This window comes from Lissotriton vulgaris, chromosome 6 (assembly GCF_964263255.1).
Source record: "Lissotriton vulgaris chromosome 6, aLisVul1.2, whole genome shotgun sequence".
NCBI classification, from domain to species: Eukaryota; Metazoa; Chordata; class Amphibia; order Caudata; family Salamandridae; genus Lissotriton; species Lissotriton vulgaris.
This window is the reverse complement of record NC_141694.1, coordinates 812187823-812206755: the sequence shown is the minus strand read 5'-3', so window position 1 is coordinate 812206755 and position 18933 is coordinate 812187823. Positions and strand designations below refer to the sequence as shown.

Genomic DNA, 18933 nt, shown 5'->3' with positions numbered 1-18933 from the left:
TACAGGCAAGCAGTGAGAGCCAAGCGCTATGATATCCAGGCAAGGAGCGTGGGGAGCGACCGCTTCTCACAGAGTCAGAGAGGTCACAGCGCTACTTTCAACGGGACGAGCCTAATCAGTCCGTGGGAGGGAGGAGCAGCTGGGAGGCGGGAGCGAAGTGGAGAGGCTGGCTACGAGGCACAACAAACAAAATGGCAGCGAAAGCAAAACTGAAACAGGACGAGATTGGGGCACACAGATGAAGGACGCTATGGGCAGTGGTACCAGCACAATCAGGCAATAGTTATTAATTTTAAAGTCCAGCAATGCGAGCGCGCCGACAGTCAGATAGCACAGATAAAAATGCGAGCAGGGAAATAACTTCCACAAATTAAATGCGAGCAAAGTACAATAGCAGGCACAAGATCTTTACGAGTAATGCTAACAAGCGCTACGATACCCAGGCAGCAATATTTTTACAGGCAAGCAGTGAGAGCCAAGCGCTATGATATCCAGGCAGGGAGCGTGGGGAGCGACCGCTTCTCACAGAGTCAGAGAGGTAAACTGTTGTAAGCTATGCAAACTCAGGTAATGCATTACATTTTCTGTGTTTAGGTGTGTTGTGCATTGTGCTTTCTAGCACTCTTTAAGGCATTTCTTTTTTGACTTCCCCACCCCCAACAGATATCATTGGCCTGTCAGGTCTTATCACGCCATCTTTGGATGAAATGATTTTTGTTGCAAAGGAGATGGAAAGACTTGCAATAAAGATCCCCTTGTTGATTGGAGGAGCAACAACTTCCAAGTATGTTCTCTTAAGGCATTAACGTGAGCAGTGAAATATTGTATGTTGTGTATCCTGCAGGTTGCTCTGTTCCACACTCGTCCATTGTTCAGTTGCTAAAAAATTGTGTTTTGCTTTTTGATGATTTTGATGGCTCTCAATCACCACTACTAACTTAATTTAATATGCATATGTAACAGCATGACGAACAGTGGAGAAGCCTGTTATTCCAGAGAGCAAGTAAAACTGTTGGTAAGAACTTCAGCCACACGCATTAAACTCATCTATCTATCTATCTATCTATCTATCTATCTATCTATCTATCTATCTATCTGTCTGTCTGTCTGTCTGTCTGTCTGTCTGTCTGTCTGTCTGTCTGTCTGTCTGTCTGTCTGTCTGTCTGTCTGTCTGACAACAACTACACAACCACAGATATACATATGATATTTCAATACATATACCCAACCAGACTGCAGCCTCCATAAGAATTGTTGAAATCAGGGATGATACTCTATTTCAGGGGTGTGTTTTCAGAAGTTGCATAAAGGTTGTCCCAAGAAAATCTTGCACTTTGTTGTATTAAGAGATTCCTACCACTGCTCTCCTGAGAAGAGCTACTTAATGCAATCTGTGTAGCATGCAGTTGTGCACCCTTTCACACAATTGTAAGATATTTTTATTCAGTCTTGCTGCAAACGGTTGGCTGAAAGAGCTTTGCTTTTTTTTTTTTTTTACACAACCAAGGATCCCACCAGCCAAAATATTTATTTGGGAATTATTGCAACCCATAGATGAATAACTTGTTGAATCACTAAAAATGTTTGTAAAAGGCACAATTTGAGAACAGGGTCTAGATGCTGTTCAATGATTGCCTAGCATACAGCAAGATTAAGCATTTAGCGTTTGTCGAGATATCATTCCAAGAGTTGATGAGGTATAAGGGGAATGTCAGATTCCCACGGACAATACCTGGAAATATTTAAGGATTTGACAAATTTGAATGCAAGTTAAATCGATCAATCAATCAATCAATCAAACAATCAGTCATTTGTTAAGCGCACTACATACCCGTGAGGGTCTCAAGGCGCTGGGGAGGGGGGAGGTGGGGGCCGCTACTGATCGAACAGCCAGGTCTTTAGTATCCTCCTGAAGGTCAGCAGGTCTTGGGTCTGTCATAGGCTCAGTAGGAGGGTGTTCCATGTCTTGGTGGCGAGGTGGGAGAAGGAACTCCCACTGGTGGTTGTTCTTCGGATGCGCGGGACGGTGGCGAGTGAGGGGTCGGCGGAGCGTAGCTGGCAGTTGGGGTGTGGAAGGAGACCCGTCTGTTGAGGTAGGCTGGGCCGGTCTTGTGGAGTGCCTTGTGTGCGTGGATGAGGAGCTTGAAAGATATCCTCTTGTTGACGGGGAGCCAGTGCAGGTTTCTCAGGTGGGGGGTGATGTGGCTGTGTCGTGGTGCATCGAGGATCAGTCGTGCCGCGGCGTTTTGGATGCGTTGTAGTCGATTGATGAGCTTAGTCGGGGCTCCAGCGTAGAGGGTGTTTCCGTAGTCGAGTCTGCTGCTGTCGAGGGCCTGGGTGACTGTCTTTCTTGTATCTGTCGGGATCCATCTGTAGACCTTGCGGAGGGTGTTGAAGCAGGAGGAGGAGGAGGCAGCGTTGACTTGCTTGGTCATTGAGAGCGTTGAGTCGAGAATGATTCCCAGGTTGCGTGCAAAGTGGGTGGGGGTCAGGGCTGCCCCCAGTGCCGTTGGCCACCAGGAGTTGTCCCAGGCTGACGGCTTGGAGCCGGGGATGAGGACCTCCGTCTTGTCCGAGTTCAGCTTCAGACGGCTTATCTTCATCCATTCGGCGACGGCCTTCATTCCTTCATGGAGGTTGGCTTTGGCGGTGATGGGGTCCTTGGTGAGGGAGAGGTTCAGTTGAGTGTCGTCGGCTTAGGAGATTATGTTGAGGTTGTTCTGTCGGGCAACGTGTGCGAGCGAGGCCATGTAAATGTTGAACAGTGTCGGGCTGAGGGAGGATCCTTGGGGTATGCCGCAGATGATCTTGGAGGCTTCGGAACGGAATGGGGGGAGGTGGACGCTCTGTGTTTCGCCGGAGAGGAAGGAGGTGGTCCATTCCAGAGCCTTGTCTCGGATCCTTGCGTGGAGGCGTGCACGTAGTGTGTGGTAGCAGACATGTCGAAGGCGGCGGAGAGGTCTAGGAAGTTGAGTGCTGCAGTCTCCCCGTTGTCTAGCAGGGTCCTGATGTCGTCGGTGGCGGCGATTAGGGCGGTCTCGTGCTGTGGTTGCTGCGGAATCCTGACTGGTGAGAGTCTAGGATTCTGTTCTCTTCGAGGTATCGGGTTAGCTGTCTTTTAACGATTTTCTCGATGACTTTGGCCGGTAAGGGGAGCAGAGAGATGGGTCGGAAGTTCTTGAGGTCTCTTGAGTCTGCCTTGGGTTTTTTGAGTAGGGCGTTGATCTCGGCGTGTTTCCAGCTCTCTGGGAAGGTCGCGGTCTCAAGGGAGAGATTGATGATGTTGCGTAGGTGGGGTGCGATGGAGCTGCTTGCTTTGTTGAAGATGTGGTGCAGGAATGGGTCTGACGGAGAGCCGGAGTGGATTGTGCTCATGGTCTTGATGGTGTCATCGACGCTCACTCTGGTCCAGGTTAGCACGGGGACGTGGTCGATGGTGTGCGGAGGGTCTGTTGTGTTGCTGTCTGTTGGGGCTGTCTCAGTGTTGAAGCTGTCGTGGATGTCTGCTATCTTGCGGTGGAAGAAGGTGGCGAGGGAGTCGCACAGGTCTTGCGACAGCGGGATGTCGTTGGTGTTGGAGCTGGGGTTGGAGAGTTCCTTCACGATGTTGAAGAGCTCCTTGCTGTCGTGTGCGTTGTTGTCGAGGCAGTCTTTGAAGGAAGTCTTCTTGGCAGCCCTGATGAGGTAGTGGTGGTTGCAAACGGCGAATCATGCAATCAATGAAAGGATTTGACAATTTCAGATACAGTTAAATGCTTCAGATGTAATTATCCAATGTTTTACTGCTGTATGAAAAAGTATTCAGTGCTCATGAGTGTTCACACAGGTATGAATAACAATTAAAATTGGGTGTGCAGAAAAGCATTCACAGGAACCACTGCTTTGAGTCCATTTAATAAAAATCACTCAATGATAACTGATTATGAATCAGTTAGTGTTCCTATCTATTCCCCCTTCGGGATGTCCACTGCTGTGGACGCTTCTGTATGAGGCTCCTTGTGGTGGCGGTCTGACTGATTTTTAATCAGCTGCATGGCAGGCTCACATTTGGCATCCGTACATTCAGATGAAGTCCTCACCCTTGCCATCAAGGGATTGATTCCCAATCCCGCACAGTTTCTCAGATTTGTACCTTGGAAAACAGTATGTATCTCAATCATCATTGCTGCATCAGATACATACATGGCTTGCTGCTTTGTGTGAATTTGTCTGACCTGATGATGACCCATTACACGGTAGGTGCCAAAAAAACGTCAACATCAAAGGCATAAGAAACTTTTGTGACTGCATGGACTGATTTATAATTAAAAGGTTTCAAAGCAGCATCAGTTACCTGTGCCTGCTTTTCTGAATACACCATATTAATTGTTCATAGCTGCTAAGTTTTCAGACTGCTCCCTGGTTTTAAAATTCTTTACGAGTGACATTTTGCTGACTAATATGTGACACGAGTGGTACTTTCTCACCAGTAAAACTAAGCAATGAAGTCCTTCTAAAGAGCTAAATATAACAAATTGCCACCTTTTGAGCAATGAGAAGCACTAGCTTGACTATATGGTCCATTCTAACACCATTCTAGCCCCATTCGCATTCACCAGAACCAGTGCAGTCCTGCCCAGCCCATTCTAGCCCCTTTAACCCTAAGCAGAACATGCCTGGTATTCACCAGCCCCCTCCATTAGCCCCATTCCCAGTGTGACCCAGTCAGCCATGCCCATTGCATTTAAACTCCAAAATTATCTATCAAACTCAGTCATTTTAAACCATCCTAGCCCCAGGTATATCGATCGATCGACCAGAACCAGGCAATGGCGTTGCTATCTGTTTTTATCCGGACTGACCTTCTTTTTAATGTCACACTACAAAAATTAAGAAACTCACCTAAAGCAGTATTTTTTTCCTCTCAGTGCATCTTTAAAACAGTAAACATAAGAGTAAAGCTTTTTAAAATATGTTCCAGGGCTGCTTAAATGGTTCATTGACTTATAAAGTAAACAAAGGCAGAAAAACTGTGTTTAATCAATACGGACTACTTTGTATAAAGTCCTGTTTATCATGTCTGGGCCTTCGCAGAGTCCTAAAACATGAACAAAGTGTCCTTATTATTCTCTGGGAATGGTGGTGACCCTACTTGCCTAGCCACCTTAACCCATTCACAGCACACTTCATCAGTGACAGGTGCTGCCCCTGTACCACACTGCCAGGATGAAAGCCAGTGTGTCTTCATCGGACCTGTGGTGCTGGGGCAACCAGACGGTGCTCCGACTGCTGAGTATTGCAGAGAGGATCCAGGCCTAATATGATCTCTCTTGCTTCGGCCTGAACGGCGAACAATTGCTTCAATTTCTGAGCTCAGTCTTGCAGCTGATTTAAAAGTCTGTTGTCGCACAGCCACGCATACAGGACTCCTATGCGTGCACATAGTCACCTGTGTCACGATGAACGGAGGGACGGACCGTATCCAGTAGACTCTGTGGGTTCACACTGAGAGATCGGGTCTGTCTGCTCATTCAGACCTGCGACTGAATAGGGCGATGTATTGTGGAGAAATGTGGCTCAATGATTAGAGCGGCAGACCCTGATGCAGAGGTCTAGCCAGGACCAGGGTTCAATTTCCCGCCTCGGCGGGTCTTGGGCTCAAAATTCCACAGACCTGAAAATTTTCGCCTCGGTGCCTATTCCAATCATGGAGTCCCACTCTGCAACTCTGGGCAATAGCTTGCTTAATCTCCACAACGGCCCTCACAATGCTAAGGATGCCTGGCCTCCACCTTGGGGTGCCCAGGAGTGGACGCCTCACAGGGAAAGCCAGGATGGGTTCCACAGCGGTATTCGTACAAGCGCCTTGAGACCCTTGTGGGTGAGTAGTGCGCTATACAAGTATCAATTAACATTGTATTTTACTTTTGGATTTAAAAAAGTGGATCCATTACCTTTTGGTAGGTTTCAACACACAGCAGGAACTTCTACTTTTAGGTGGTCACTGTGTGGGCCTGCTGGTTTTGCTGCAGAGTAGACTGCCCTCAGTGAATAACGGTCTGCCCTCCGAGTCCTCCTTCGCTGCTCAGAGGATGTTGCTGGTAATTCTATGACTGGCCTAGCTGTCTGTCACCAATCTTATTTCTGGGGGTACTGCAGGCTGCCAATGGGCCTTTCAGGACTTGCGAAGCAGGGTAAACAACACCCTGCCAGTAATGAGCACTACTTAAGCATGGCAACTCAGTTTAAAACTTACAGAGCTTCCTGACACTGTCTGCAGTCATCATCTGCTCTGTGTGGTTACCTCTGCCTGGGGTGACTTGCTGGAATTTAAAACAACAGAAGGCAAAGCACCATCCGATCCACATGAGGGCTGCAGACACTGCCTATCTGTGCAATGATCAAATGGTTGTTCTCCTTCACCTGTTCAAAGATCGTGGACTACGTGGTCCACGCAGAAAGCCTGTCAAATGGGCTGGCAGTGGACCTGATTGCGAGTACCACAGTGACCTTGACCTTAATGTATAACAGAAAACTTGAACATGCCATCGCTCACCCTCCAAACTGTCCTGCTCAAATCTGTGTCAAAATTTGGCAGAGACTGTAGCAGCACTGCGCTGCCACTAGTCACCAAGCCAGAGTAAGCCAAAAGTACACTGGCTGCTTTTGTGACATGAAGTCAGTCCTGCTGAGCACCTCTTATCGGGTGGTCCCTGGATTGCTGTTATGCGTGACTAATATAATTTAGTGCAGTGATGCGGACACCAGCAGTAAAATGCGTTAGTGTCACCCCTGATGTGTGATACTTGGCTCGGCTGTATTTATCCCAGTGTGAACATTCACAAGCAATAAGCACTGCTTTTTAGGTATATAGGGGATCCTTCACTTGACACAAGACCACCTGGTCCAGCAGTAAGCTTGCCACATAGTTTTCCTGCAGTTTGACCCCAGTTGATAGATGAATCAATTTCAAAGATTGTTTGTTTTATTAGTACCTTCACAATTGTTGTTTCTGAATCTGACGAATGACTGCGTATTGCAGTTGGGTATTAATTATGTCAACAGTGACATGGTTTAAACGCTCAAGTAACCTTCCCAGCAACCACCCTGGCACTGGATCTTGTGCTGTTTCTGTGAAAGTGGCATTTACTTACATTGTAAGGAATCATGAATGCAAATGGAAGTGAAGTAAATTGAGGGCTTCAGGGTTTTTAGCATAGACTATTATGATAGACCTCTTAGTACAATTAGTAGTAAAGTACTCTGCATAGTGAAAAGTTGTTGTACAGATGAAAAGCGGGACAAAATAAATGTGCAGAGAAAACTTTTCATATGAAGGAATCATTACTTGACAACAGTGATATCCCCGCACTGGACAGCTCATGCTCACTCTCTTCTCTTTTTCGGAAATTCTCGTATTGCTGTGTAGACTGTTATTGAACTCAGAGGAAATAAGCGTCCTGCACCATTTCTTAAGAGTGGGATAATTATGTCTCGAAGCAGTGATTTGAATGTTTGCTCAATTCCCGTCTACTGTCTGGGGCTTTCTGTGTAAGTTAAGGAACGAGAGAAGCCATCAGAAAAAGAGCTAATCATTTAGGTAAGTTTCTTTATGGTCTACATGTTTTCAAGCAGCCAAGGATATATGACTTTAAGCAGTGTGTAAATTGTGCAATAGTGTGCTTTTGAATAGCTCATTTTCAATGAGCTATTCAAAAGTGTGCTTTTGAATAGCTCATTTTCATTTATGTTTATTTCCAAAAGCAATTACATTTAACGGGAAGGCTTTTTGTACCATTATTCTGTGCTTTTTTGTCTCTTTCCTAGAACCCACACTGCAGTTAAAATTGCACCTCGATACAGCTCTCCAGTGATCCACGTGCTTGACGCATCCAAGAGTGTAGTAGTTGTAAGTTAAATATTCTGATATCATTCTTCTTGAAAGATGTTTGCTGACCTAATATGCAGACATTCGAACAGTGTTTTCATTTGACCTTTTGATTGGATCACATTTTTCCTCATAATATTTATTTCGACAATGTATTATTTCCATACAACATACATAAAACAGATATTCACCTCGTTCAGGACTAACAAACCAAGTACACAAAAGGTTAATAAACTTGATACGTACATACATGATAAATATTTTTCCATTGCATTCAAATTAGATGATTGATGACCAGTAGCAACAAGATATGGAGTTATCACGACTGAAGGGATGCATATATGTCTGATGACCATCTCTTTTTGCCATAATTTCCTTTAGCTTTTGAAGGATGGTGGCCTCCTTTGACTCTCTGCAAAATTATTTTCTCTTTTTAGCCTTATAGCTGCAGAGTTTCTGCAAATATGTGTGCACTGTTATTTGATAGTGTTTTCAATAGTGTATATTTTCTATTTTTGTAGACAAAATTACATATAAAGGACTTGTGAAAGAGTAAGGGATTTCAGTGTGGTGCTACCAACAAAAATCGAGTAATAATAGGCAACTAGAGGCATATACAACTGTTAGTAGCAGTCACAATAGTGGCAATCCACACCTCAAAGTAAAGGTAAAGTCTGATAATTCAATGTTAATACCGTGATGTACATTCAATAATGTAAAATATGAGGGGTGCTGTTATAACTAATGGCACCAACTACCAAATGGTGCTCCTGGCAGGTTCAAAAGAACATGCACATAAACAATTGAGAAATACAGTTGAAGCACTCACTAGGCTAGTCTCAAGCAATTTCAATAGAACATATCATTAATATTGGAACATCGGTCCGACTTACCATGGTTTGAGTCCTGCACAGTATAGATACTGATATTTGACTGCCTTTTGTGGTGTGTGTCTGGGTGCTACGTTTAGGATTGCAGTGTCCCGGTTGGGGTCAAGACTTGTGACAGTCTTTACTCGACTGTAATTAGACACCAACTACTTGCCACATTTTTTGATAGTTTGGCTGTTTTGCCAACCATGTCATGGTCGCTTGATTATTGGGTTTTCCTGACTTGGATACCACATAATTTAGGAACCCAGATTTGAATTTCTTTTTTGCCTTGAAAAAGTCTGAATACTAATATTGTACAGTCGAAACACGTGTTTGCTTCGATAAAATTGCTGGAATTTGCCTTATACAAATAAAGAAGATCTGCTTTCATCAGTTGTGATGAATCCTTGAGAACCTATGTGTTATGTGGACACGCTTTATTCGCCTCACAGCAAGAATTCTTGAGAATTTGTGTGTTACCTGAACACGCATTATTAATTTTTCAACCAGATAATTGTGATATATATTGTTATATGATGTTCCAATATTAATGATATGTTCTATTGAAATTGCTTGTGACTAGCCTAGGGAGTGCTTCAACTGTATTTCTCAATAATAGGCAACTAATTCCTCTAAGAGGATATCTATAGTGTTGAATTGTACCAGCTACGAAACGTTAGGCCATATCCCAAACATAGCTCTCTAAGTCAATTGTATTAGTCAGTCTTAGGGATTGTGAGTTGCAGTACGCTGCTTCACGTTGTCTTAACTTTGTGAGAGTTCCTCTTAGAATGTTTGATGTAGGTGGTACCGTTTTTTGCCCTTATGAGAATTAACATAGGGTTTACCACTTTTTGACACCACTTTATATAACTTTTGTACGGTGCGGGATGCAGATGGAATGGCTTTATTAAAAATGAGGAGAGGTATGTGCTGCTTGATCAAATAGAACAAAGTTGTTGAGATCTTTTGGACTCGTGTTCTACTCTTATGCTCATGACACTCTGTTGTTGGTACATATAACTCATGATGCAACTCAAAACCAAGCCAGTTTTTAAAATGATTTCAGCGAGGATTGATGATAACTTCTTTGGTCCTAAATTCAGGCAAGACAGAGATAATCTTTAGCAAAGGCACAACTGAATGCTCACCCATCTGATGGTCTTCAGATTTTGGCTGGGTTATATTTGATATCAGTCTTTGTAAGGAGCATTCCAACAATCCTACATTGATGAACATTAACATTGCTTAAAGTTCTATGGAAGATCCTCTCATTTGAGAAGGACAGTTGTCCATTCTTGTAGGACTATAATAACTCTTTTTGTTTGGGATGCCACTCTGTCTCAGTCAGTAGTGGCATGTTATTCAGAACTCTGCAGTAATGCTCATTTTAAGGCTAAATGATAGGAGTTTCATTGCAATTTACTTACCTGCTTTCTGTTTGCTATCAGGAAATTAATTTCTTCTAAAGTGCATTGCATGACACACCGGGTCCTATATTGACAGGGTTTTGCCTTTTTTCAAAGGTTTTTTCAGTTTTGTTTCACACACTGAGCTCTCTTTCAACCTCTCCTTGCCTTTAAATCAAACCCTGTGCTTTGAAGTCTAGAACCAGAGGCCATGTACTTTACTTGTTCATCTTCTAAGGCCTGGGACGACCTCACATGATCCATCAGACAGTTTCAGGACCACCTGAATTTCTGTCATAGGTTGAAGACTTTTCCATTTTCTTTTGGCTAGGTTAAATAGCTAATCCATTCCTGAACCCTAGTATCAGGCTTTACTAGTGCCGAGCTACCTCCACCATGCTTCATGGTAACTGTCATGCTTTTATAAAACCAATGACTTGTTATGGCCATAAATACAGCTAAACAACTACAAATCTCACATATCACCAGAACAACTGAATTTTACAGTTGAACAAAATTGAAATCAGTACGGTTGTGACAACCATGAAAGAGTTCTGTATCTCTCTGACACAATGATTTGCTCATCAAAGACTCTGACATACATCACAAAGTTCTTTCTTTTTGCTGAGCAATTTAATGAAATAGTGTTCTGTTTGATTACGTAATCTTCTTGGCCTTCCTTCTGATGTTGTGATGTCTAGCAAATCTTGGTTACTCCTGATAGATTTTTCTTGACCGTCTGACAATGTAGGCATACCTGTGTACTATTTGAAACTGTCCTAAACATACCTCAAAAAGATCCATTTTACTAACTGACAAACTGTCCTGAGACAACTAGTATATTTTTCTGAGGTCATCCCACCGTGTTTCCAGAGCCAGCCCGTACACAAGACATTTGTACTAGTATTGTTAGAGGCTTTAATAATGGCTGACATAAAATGAAGATAGCAGTAGCAAATAACATAGTTACCATAGCTAATGAGAATAAACTGGACATAAATATTATTAAGACTGATACAGTATTTTCTGAAAAGCCTTTCTGAACTGAGTCTCTGATAAGGGTTAAGAGGCGAATAGCCATACATTGACTTTTTTTCACCCGCCCCAGAGGCCAATCTTGGAGTGCGAACTTGCATGAATGGGCTCTGATGCATGAGGTGAGAGTGGATAGACAAGCAGAACGTGGTCTGGGACTCTGGGAGGAGATGGACAGTCAACTGGTGGACATTCAGAGTGAACATAATGCATTGGTGGATACCCAAGAAGGGGGTTTGACATTAAATCTGTGTGGGGTTTGAGTCGAGATTGTGTGACTGGTGGGATGATGGACTTGGATAGCATTGGATATCATTGGCTGATTAATTGAAATGTAGACAGAATGGTGTGCTAATGTCTTTTACTCCCTACTGCAAAAGTTGTAATGTAAACCACATTTTTTGAACGATATACACCAGCTCGTACAAAGGCTAAGCTGAGTTATCTATATTTTATATATCATGTTATTAACTAAGAAATGATAAAGTTATAATAAAATGAAGAAAATATTACTTGTTGTACGTCTGTTTTATGACGTTTGCCGAGAGGGTGGAAATATAGTGACAATTTACAAATGATCAGAATAAGTTTTTACTTGAAAGTATTTTTTGTAGTATCCTCACCTATTCTCCCCTATGAACACGCTATTAAGTACTACTTGTTCTTTGTCCCTGAAATAGAAGAGAATATTTTGCTTGGTGTTTGTCACATAGGGGATCATTTACTTGAGTGTTAAGCTTGCACCATGCCTGGATAATTTCTAAAGATGAAGAATGTGTAGGAAAAATATATCCTTACAATTTTTAGCTCTTTTTGAGGATCACATTTTGCTCATGAGAACATTAGTGTTGGAGGATGCTGAGTTAAATAAATCATTAAGTAAAAATGTATTAACCACTCCAAAGTCAGTTTTTCTTTTGTTGATCATTACTTCAGCTTTCTGGATTATTCCATTTTATGCTTCAACACTGGGTGGATCTATTGGTGCATTTCTTCCCATATAAAATCAGTTTTTAAACTTTCTTTTCTAAAGGTCATCCACTAAGTTCAGAAGAAACATTCCATTCCATCATTCCACCCCCATCCCTTTCTTAGTTTTAACTATAGAAACCATCTACAATTTGGCCCACCAAAATGACAGATCTATATGTGGCTAATAGGGATCCCAGCCAACAGTACATCTACATATTTGAATGCTGAGTGGGTGCCTTTTTTTCTTATCCTTACCTAGCCTTCAGTTTTGGTTTCTTCGCGTAAACTTCCAAAGCAGGAGGTTGGTTGAGAATGTTTATTTGCAGTGAAGCTGAAGTGCTGGGACTGGTCCCTCTGTGTGTTAGGGCCTTTGTTTGTCCGCCCCCCAACCATGGCCGCCCTGCCTCAAATGGTAAACATGGACAGGGAAAGTAAGTGGCTTAGCCCTTAGACGGGCATAACAATCTCGACAGTGACATAGTGGTCCATTGGCAGAAGGGCTGTTGGGTCAAGGGTTTCTAGGTCAAAGGCTGAGCCTTTGCTGTCTAAAACCTTGCTGTTCCCCCACCTTTACATGAGACTTGATAATCACAGAGTTGATGGGTGAGAGCACTGCCATGGTGCTCAACCCTGCCAAACTCTAAATGATCCCCTTACTCTCCTGATGCTCTGAGCATCATTTAAGCAAAAATTAACATATCCATTTTTTGCGGACAGCTAGAAAGTAAACAAGTTCCAGAAAGCCTGATCTTTGTTGTACAAGTGACTTCATAGCCACTGCACCTATATTTATGGACATTTAGAGATGAAGAGCTGCAGCTGGATAACATGGTCTGTGTTTTTTTAACTTTGTCCAGGACTGTACTGATGTGTTCGCTCTGCACCACAGGAGCTTTTCAGGTGACAAAGGGTTTTCTGGATCCTGGGGTTCAGTTAACCCATACTGATTGGTTATTATTAAGGACATATTTTTTTATATATAAATTTCTCTTTTCTGTTTTGAGATTATTCCTACATTGTTTCTAGTTACTCTAGTGTTGGGAATAATTTTTAAGGAACTGACAGTTTGGCACATGGATTAGTACCAAAAGCATCATCATGTTTGAGGGTTGTTGGAAAAAAGCAGATGCACCCATTCATAACAGCCACGCTAGTTGAGAACTAGTTTACCATTAAATATAATGGGGTGGCCCAATGACCCTCAGAACCTGGGTTCCAAGTTTATATAGAGACAATGGTTCTGTCGGGAAACAATCTCTTTCATAAACCTTCTATATAGGTAATTGGTTTTAACAGACCGGCGTTTGGGGCACTTCGAGCACCGACCGGCAGAAAGCTAAAGAAATATAGCTTCGAGTTTAAAGAGAATAATAAGTGATCGCAATTGCGGCACAACCATAAAGAGATATCCAGAATTTTCCACCGGTTGGTGGATAAATAGAGAATGAGTAAGATACCACGATTGATCACTCAGTGTCAGATAGTGCCGGCTGGCACACCATTTCTGCCCTGCTGTTAATGAGAGATACAAGCAGGCTTTCTTCTAAAATAACAGGTTGTCCAACTGTATTATAGTCCTGATGAAGACCCGCCCAGGTTGCGATAAAACCAGCACCAATGTCTAGGGTCGAAACGTCGACGTTAAAATATGGATCAGTCCCTATCCAAGTTTCAATACAAAGAAGAAAATTGTATCTATTGAAACTATTGTCTTGAGTTTGGGACTGCCACACTGTTACCCTTGTTTTGTATATATGTATCAATTCACTAACTAAAACACTTGTCACTATTGCACTGCAACACAATTTTTCACGGAGATATTATTATGTCAATTTTGGTTTAGGACAGCCATTGTATATATGTGTATATATGACATTTCGAGGTTAAACATTTTAAAAATAAGATACAATTTGATACAATCCTCAAGAAGAAGTGTGTGTGGTTACTTCTACAGGGTGTTCTCACCCTTTTTCATTTTTCCAATGTATTGGTATTATTAGAGAAAAGAATCTGTCTAATAACAATGCAAATGATGTGAATTACCTATATAGAAGGTTTATGAAAGAGCTTGTTTCCCGACAGAACCATTGAGAACTAGTTTACAGCGCCCTTTTTTAGGGACATTAGAAATCACTTTTCTAGTAGAGGTTGCTCATAAGAATAAAATAATGAAATCATATTACAGACTATATGCACATATAATAGCCACATTGTCAAAGAACACCTACATGGTAATTTAATAAACCCATTGACTCCAGAACGAGTGGAATGGGAACACTTTGCTTCTTACTCTTTTCTTCCTTCTGACTGTTAGACACTGTTTAATGTGGCTTTCACTAATGGCATGTTGCTGATTTACAAATCTGATATAACCGAACATGACGTTGTTGGTATAAACTGCAAAAAATGTCCTAATTGCAACTTGAGTATTTGGAAATGGGTCAGCTTTAATTTGTATGTGGTTTGATGTCTTGTCTTTTAATATGTCTAGGCACTGCTCATATTTATACATTCTCCTGCATATTACATTTTATAACCACCTCTTTCATTTCAGTGCTCTCAATTGCTTGATGAAAATATAAAAGATGATTTCTTTGAGGAAATAACAGAGGAGTATGAAGAGGTTCGACAGGATCACTATGAATCGTTGAAGGTACATAACCTATAAAGAGCTTTTCTATTTTCCTTGTTTTGTACATTATTTCACAAAGGGTTAATATAGACTTTCCAGCAGCTGTTCCTTCTCTACTGTTAACGTGGACACACTATTCCTCTGTTTTCCTGGACTGTTGAACACGTGAGCTTGACCTGCTTGTAATGGACCTGTCTAGTAATATATTCTATTTAGCAGACGTTCTCCATCCCCTTTCTGAACCGTAGAGGAAGTCATCACTGTGTTTGTGTCCCTGAAATGCTTGCAGCTGGATGAGCATATGGTCTGCAGTTTCAAATGAGACTGTTGACTTACCACCACTCCATCTTACCTTGTCTTTCCTGTGCATACTCAGTTTCTTTGACTCCTCTTTATTGAACAGTCAAACTGCTATGGCTACAACAAGCTAAGGGACACTCAAGACCCATCTTTCAGTTGTAAAATCCTTTCCTTCTCCTGGCCATGTCACTGGACATACACATCTCTGCAATGGTAGATGCAGCTGAAATTGTTTACTTAGCCTACATTCCTCTTCAAGCAATGGTGCCTCTCACCAATGTGCCTGAGAAAAGTCTTAAACTGTTGGTGATATGATGAAACGTGCTAACTAGAAATCCTCTTCTGACTGTGAAGAGGTCAATCTCACCCTTCCTGTTCAAATGTTGGAGTACCCTAAGGAAAGCATTACAACTGTGTCACTGCCATATTTTCACCATTACCAGAAAGCCAATCCCACCCAGAACTACCTGTTCTTGGACAAATGTGCTAAGCCTCCAGAGACCAAATCCTCTTCTACTTGTGTACTCAGTTGCACTGTCTGGTCAAGTCCATTCGACTTTAGGGTATGATGGTCCCAGGCAACCTTTGAACGGTGGGATTGAGTAGTCTCTTTTGTTGGCTGTGGGGTGCTAGAACTGTTACACCAGGAGTCAAGCGTGTCTCTCTCCCAGGTTGCAGATCGATGAACTAAGTTTAACTTTTTTACAGTTAATCTGGAGTCTATACTGGTGGCTGTTTCAAAGAAAGTGATCCCCTTGCCCTGCAGGCATGAAATATCACTATAAGAAGAATTGTAAAATGTTTGGGACATTACCTCTCCATGCAGAAACACAGTAAGCACAGGAAGAAGCGGAAGCATTGAAAGGCATCGGCCCACACTGATATTTGCTCTTGAGTCAGCTGTCTGCAGTAGTCTTATTGCTGGTGATACATCTGTAACAACAGTATGTGGTCTTACCGTGAACCATGTTCCTACCGTCATCCTTACTGACCCAGCATTGGACTTGGCAGTAATCTCCCTTGTGCAGTTACAGATCACCTCCTCTAAGAGTCTGCCTACTTCAGATTTAGTCTGCTCGGGAGATTCTCCTGTGGGCCCCATTCTGAGGGAATTTGGGTTCCATGGCAGGCAGGTTTGACACGCTTGATTCAACAGACCAGGAGTACTTGCTCCAAACTCTCCTTGCACCCACTTTGCCTCATGCTGTACTTCATTCTGAGCTCACTCATTTTTGACATTTCCCGGGTATGTAACAAGTGGCTAGAGAGCCTGTTATAATCCTGCTTCTGTGATTTCCAGTACCACTGGTGCAGGTCCTTCCAATCCCACTTAAGATCCCAGTACCATTTGCTTGTTTTCTCCCCGGGCTGCGAATCATGCCACAGCCGTTTCTATTAGTCCCACACCTTTTTTTGTTAGGGTAGAAAACTAGTTACAAAACATTTCATTAATGTATAATCACCACTACATAAATGTATTGAAAACATTTCCATACCTCTTTGAACTTCTTATGATTTTTCATTCTTTAGGCATTAAAGATTAAAATTGAATGACTATGCAATTTACCATTCCAGTTCTTGAGAGTTGATACCTTCATTGATTTCTATGTTTGCATGATCAAAGAATGTGTGATTGATACATCAGTAAATAAGATGTTTTTTCATTGAGTGATCTAGTCCATTTCTATGCAAAATGGATGCCTCTAATATTGTATAGGGATCAGCATTGATATTATAATCCATCCTGGAGCTGACAAACTGAAAATCTTCAACCCAAAGGATGATGAATTGCAGTAAGGGCCCCACCATATCCCCCAGCCTCCCACAGTACTATTTTAACATCTGAAAGGCGAGACTAAAACATTTCTATAGTACCAGGAATACTAGAAACCTTAGGAGTATAAAAAAGCATCCATGTTGCGAAAAAGTTAATGTGCCTAAAGTTAGCTCCACAAACTCATGTATAGCTTAAATGAGATATTTCCAGCCACATTTTACTAGAAATTTTCATCCTGATCTCTTTACCCCATTTATTGAAAAGCTCTGCTAATAAATCATCAATGGCATCTTCTTTGCGAATTTCATACCAGTTACCGAGACACTTCATTTTTACCTCCGAATAATGCTTTAACAATTTCATATGAATATGGCTTATTATTTTTCTGCTATATTTTTAAGAATTATTAAATCTAAGTAAAATTACCCAAACACCAGGACAAATTAGTGCTATAACAGTACTTGATCTGATCCCAAGTTTTCCTTAGGCCAGTCAGAATAAAATCAGTGACGGTTAAGGAGGGGGTTGCTGCACACTTTTTTTGATCAAATGTATTTTGTATATTTCCACAAAGCAATACCATACATACAGTAAATGAAATGAACAAAGCTGCAGCACCCGCCCCCGAGGCATCGCATTACTGAACCGTCCAGCTGTTAAGCGAGGGGTTGCCAGGTGTCCATGCATGCTCGTATGGTGGTAGACAAACCTCGCCCTGTCCGCAGGAGCTCTTTTCCACCATCCCCCCCAGGTACCCCACCCATCCCAACTTACCCCAACTGTATTCAACTCCCGACCCTTACCAACCCTCCCCCACCCTCCCCACTCGGTGTGTTCCTTGTAACGCTTGGAGATGACTCTACGGGGTGTAGGCTAACCCTTGTGGCCTCCCTTGGTCGTCTCGTCGCGGAATCCCTTCGCCAGTTTCAGAACCCTGAGGTACTTCGGGCAGGTGAGTTCCGTGAATTCTTGGGATAGCAGGGAGATGAGTGGCTGCCATACCTCTCTAAATGTTTCTGAGGTCTGTGTGAGTGAGGCTTGTATCCTTTCCATCCCCATGATGTACCATAATCTATGTAGCCACCCCGTATGAGTGGGCTTCCTGGTGGTCCCCCATAACGACAGGATGTGTTGGGTCGCTGCCCCCATTGCCAATCCCATCTGTTTACCCCTTATGGATTTGAGCGGGAACATCAATCTGTTGGGGAGCCCCAGTAACGCATAAGCAGGGAAGCGAGGAATGTCGGTGTCGAAGTGGGTGTCTATGTCCTTAAGCACTGATTCCCAAAATTCCTGTACCTCGGTGCACTCCCATAAAATGCGTAGCATGGTTCCCGTTTGTCCACACCCTCTCCAGCTGTTGGGGTCTTTACTCGGGTTTCCCCGATGTAGTCGTTCCGGAGTCAGGTGCCACTAATAGGCGATCTTCACCGCCGCCTCTTTGCTAGCTGTGTTTCTGGCCGTGTGATGAGCCCGGTAATATATGTCCTGCCATTCCTTGTCAGAGAGGGCACGCCCCAGTTCCTTCTCCCATCTTTTCTGTCCGGCGGATCTCCCCGTGGGGGGAGGCGGGGACAGCATTTGGCATAGTTTCGTGATGGACCGTGAGTCTGATGTTTTGGTCATAATCCACCTCTCATAGGGGGTGAGCGGGCGACTGGCCAAGGGCGCTACGTTGGCGTGCGTCAGCCAATGCCTAAGTTGGAAGTATTGGTAGCGGAGCGGTTTGTCAAGTGTGTAGTCCGCTGTCACTATGTCCCATGTCAGAAAGCCCTCTGTATCAAACAGGTGGCCTGCGGAGCGGCACTCAGACTGTCGTCACTGGGGGAACGAGCCCGGCGGTCCGCCCGGGGGAAACGCCGGGTTATCTAGCAGGGGTGTCATAGGGGAGGGGAAAGTCTTCAGGCCCTTCGGGACCGCAGTGGCGTCCCATACTTGTAGGAGAGTTTTGGTGATAGGGGATTTCTTGAGGTATGGTGGTCTATCAGGCCGTGCCAGAAAGGGAGAAAGGGGACCTTCCACAGGGGCAGGCCCGCCATGGCCCTGTCCTGAAATAACCAGTGCTTTTC

At 43.2% G+C, this 18933-nt stretch overlaps 1 protein-coding gene across 1 annotated transcript in view; it reads left to right on the top strand.

Annotated features, from left to right (window-relative positions):
* MTR (5-methyltetrahydrofolate-homocysteine methyltransferase) overlaps positions 1–18933 on the top strand; it is a 585842-nt gene that overhangs the window by 433709 nt on the left and 133200 nt on the right. The window contains exons 24-26 of the mRNA XM_086926839.1: positions 664–784; positions 7807–7888; positions 14710–14808. Coding sequence (XP_086782965.1) covers positions 664–784; positions 7807–7888; positions 14710–14808 — 302 coding nt within the window. The remainder of the gene's footprint in view (positions 1–663; positions 785–7806; positions 7889–14709; positions 14809–18933) is intronic.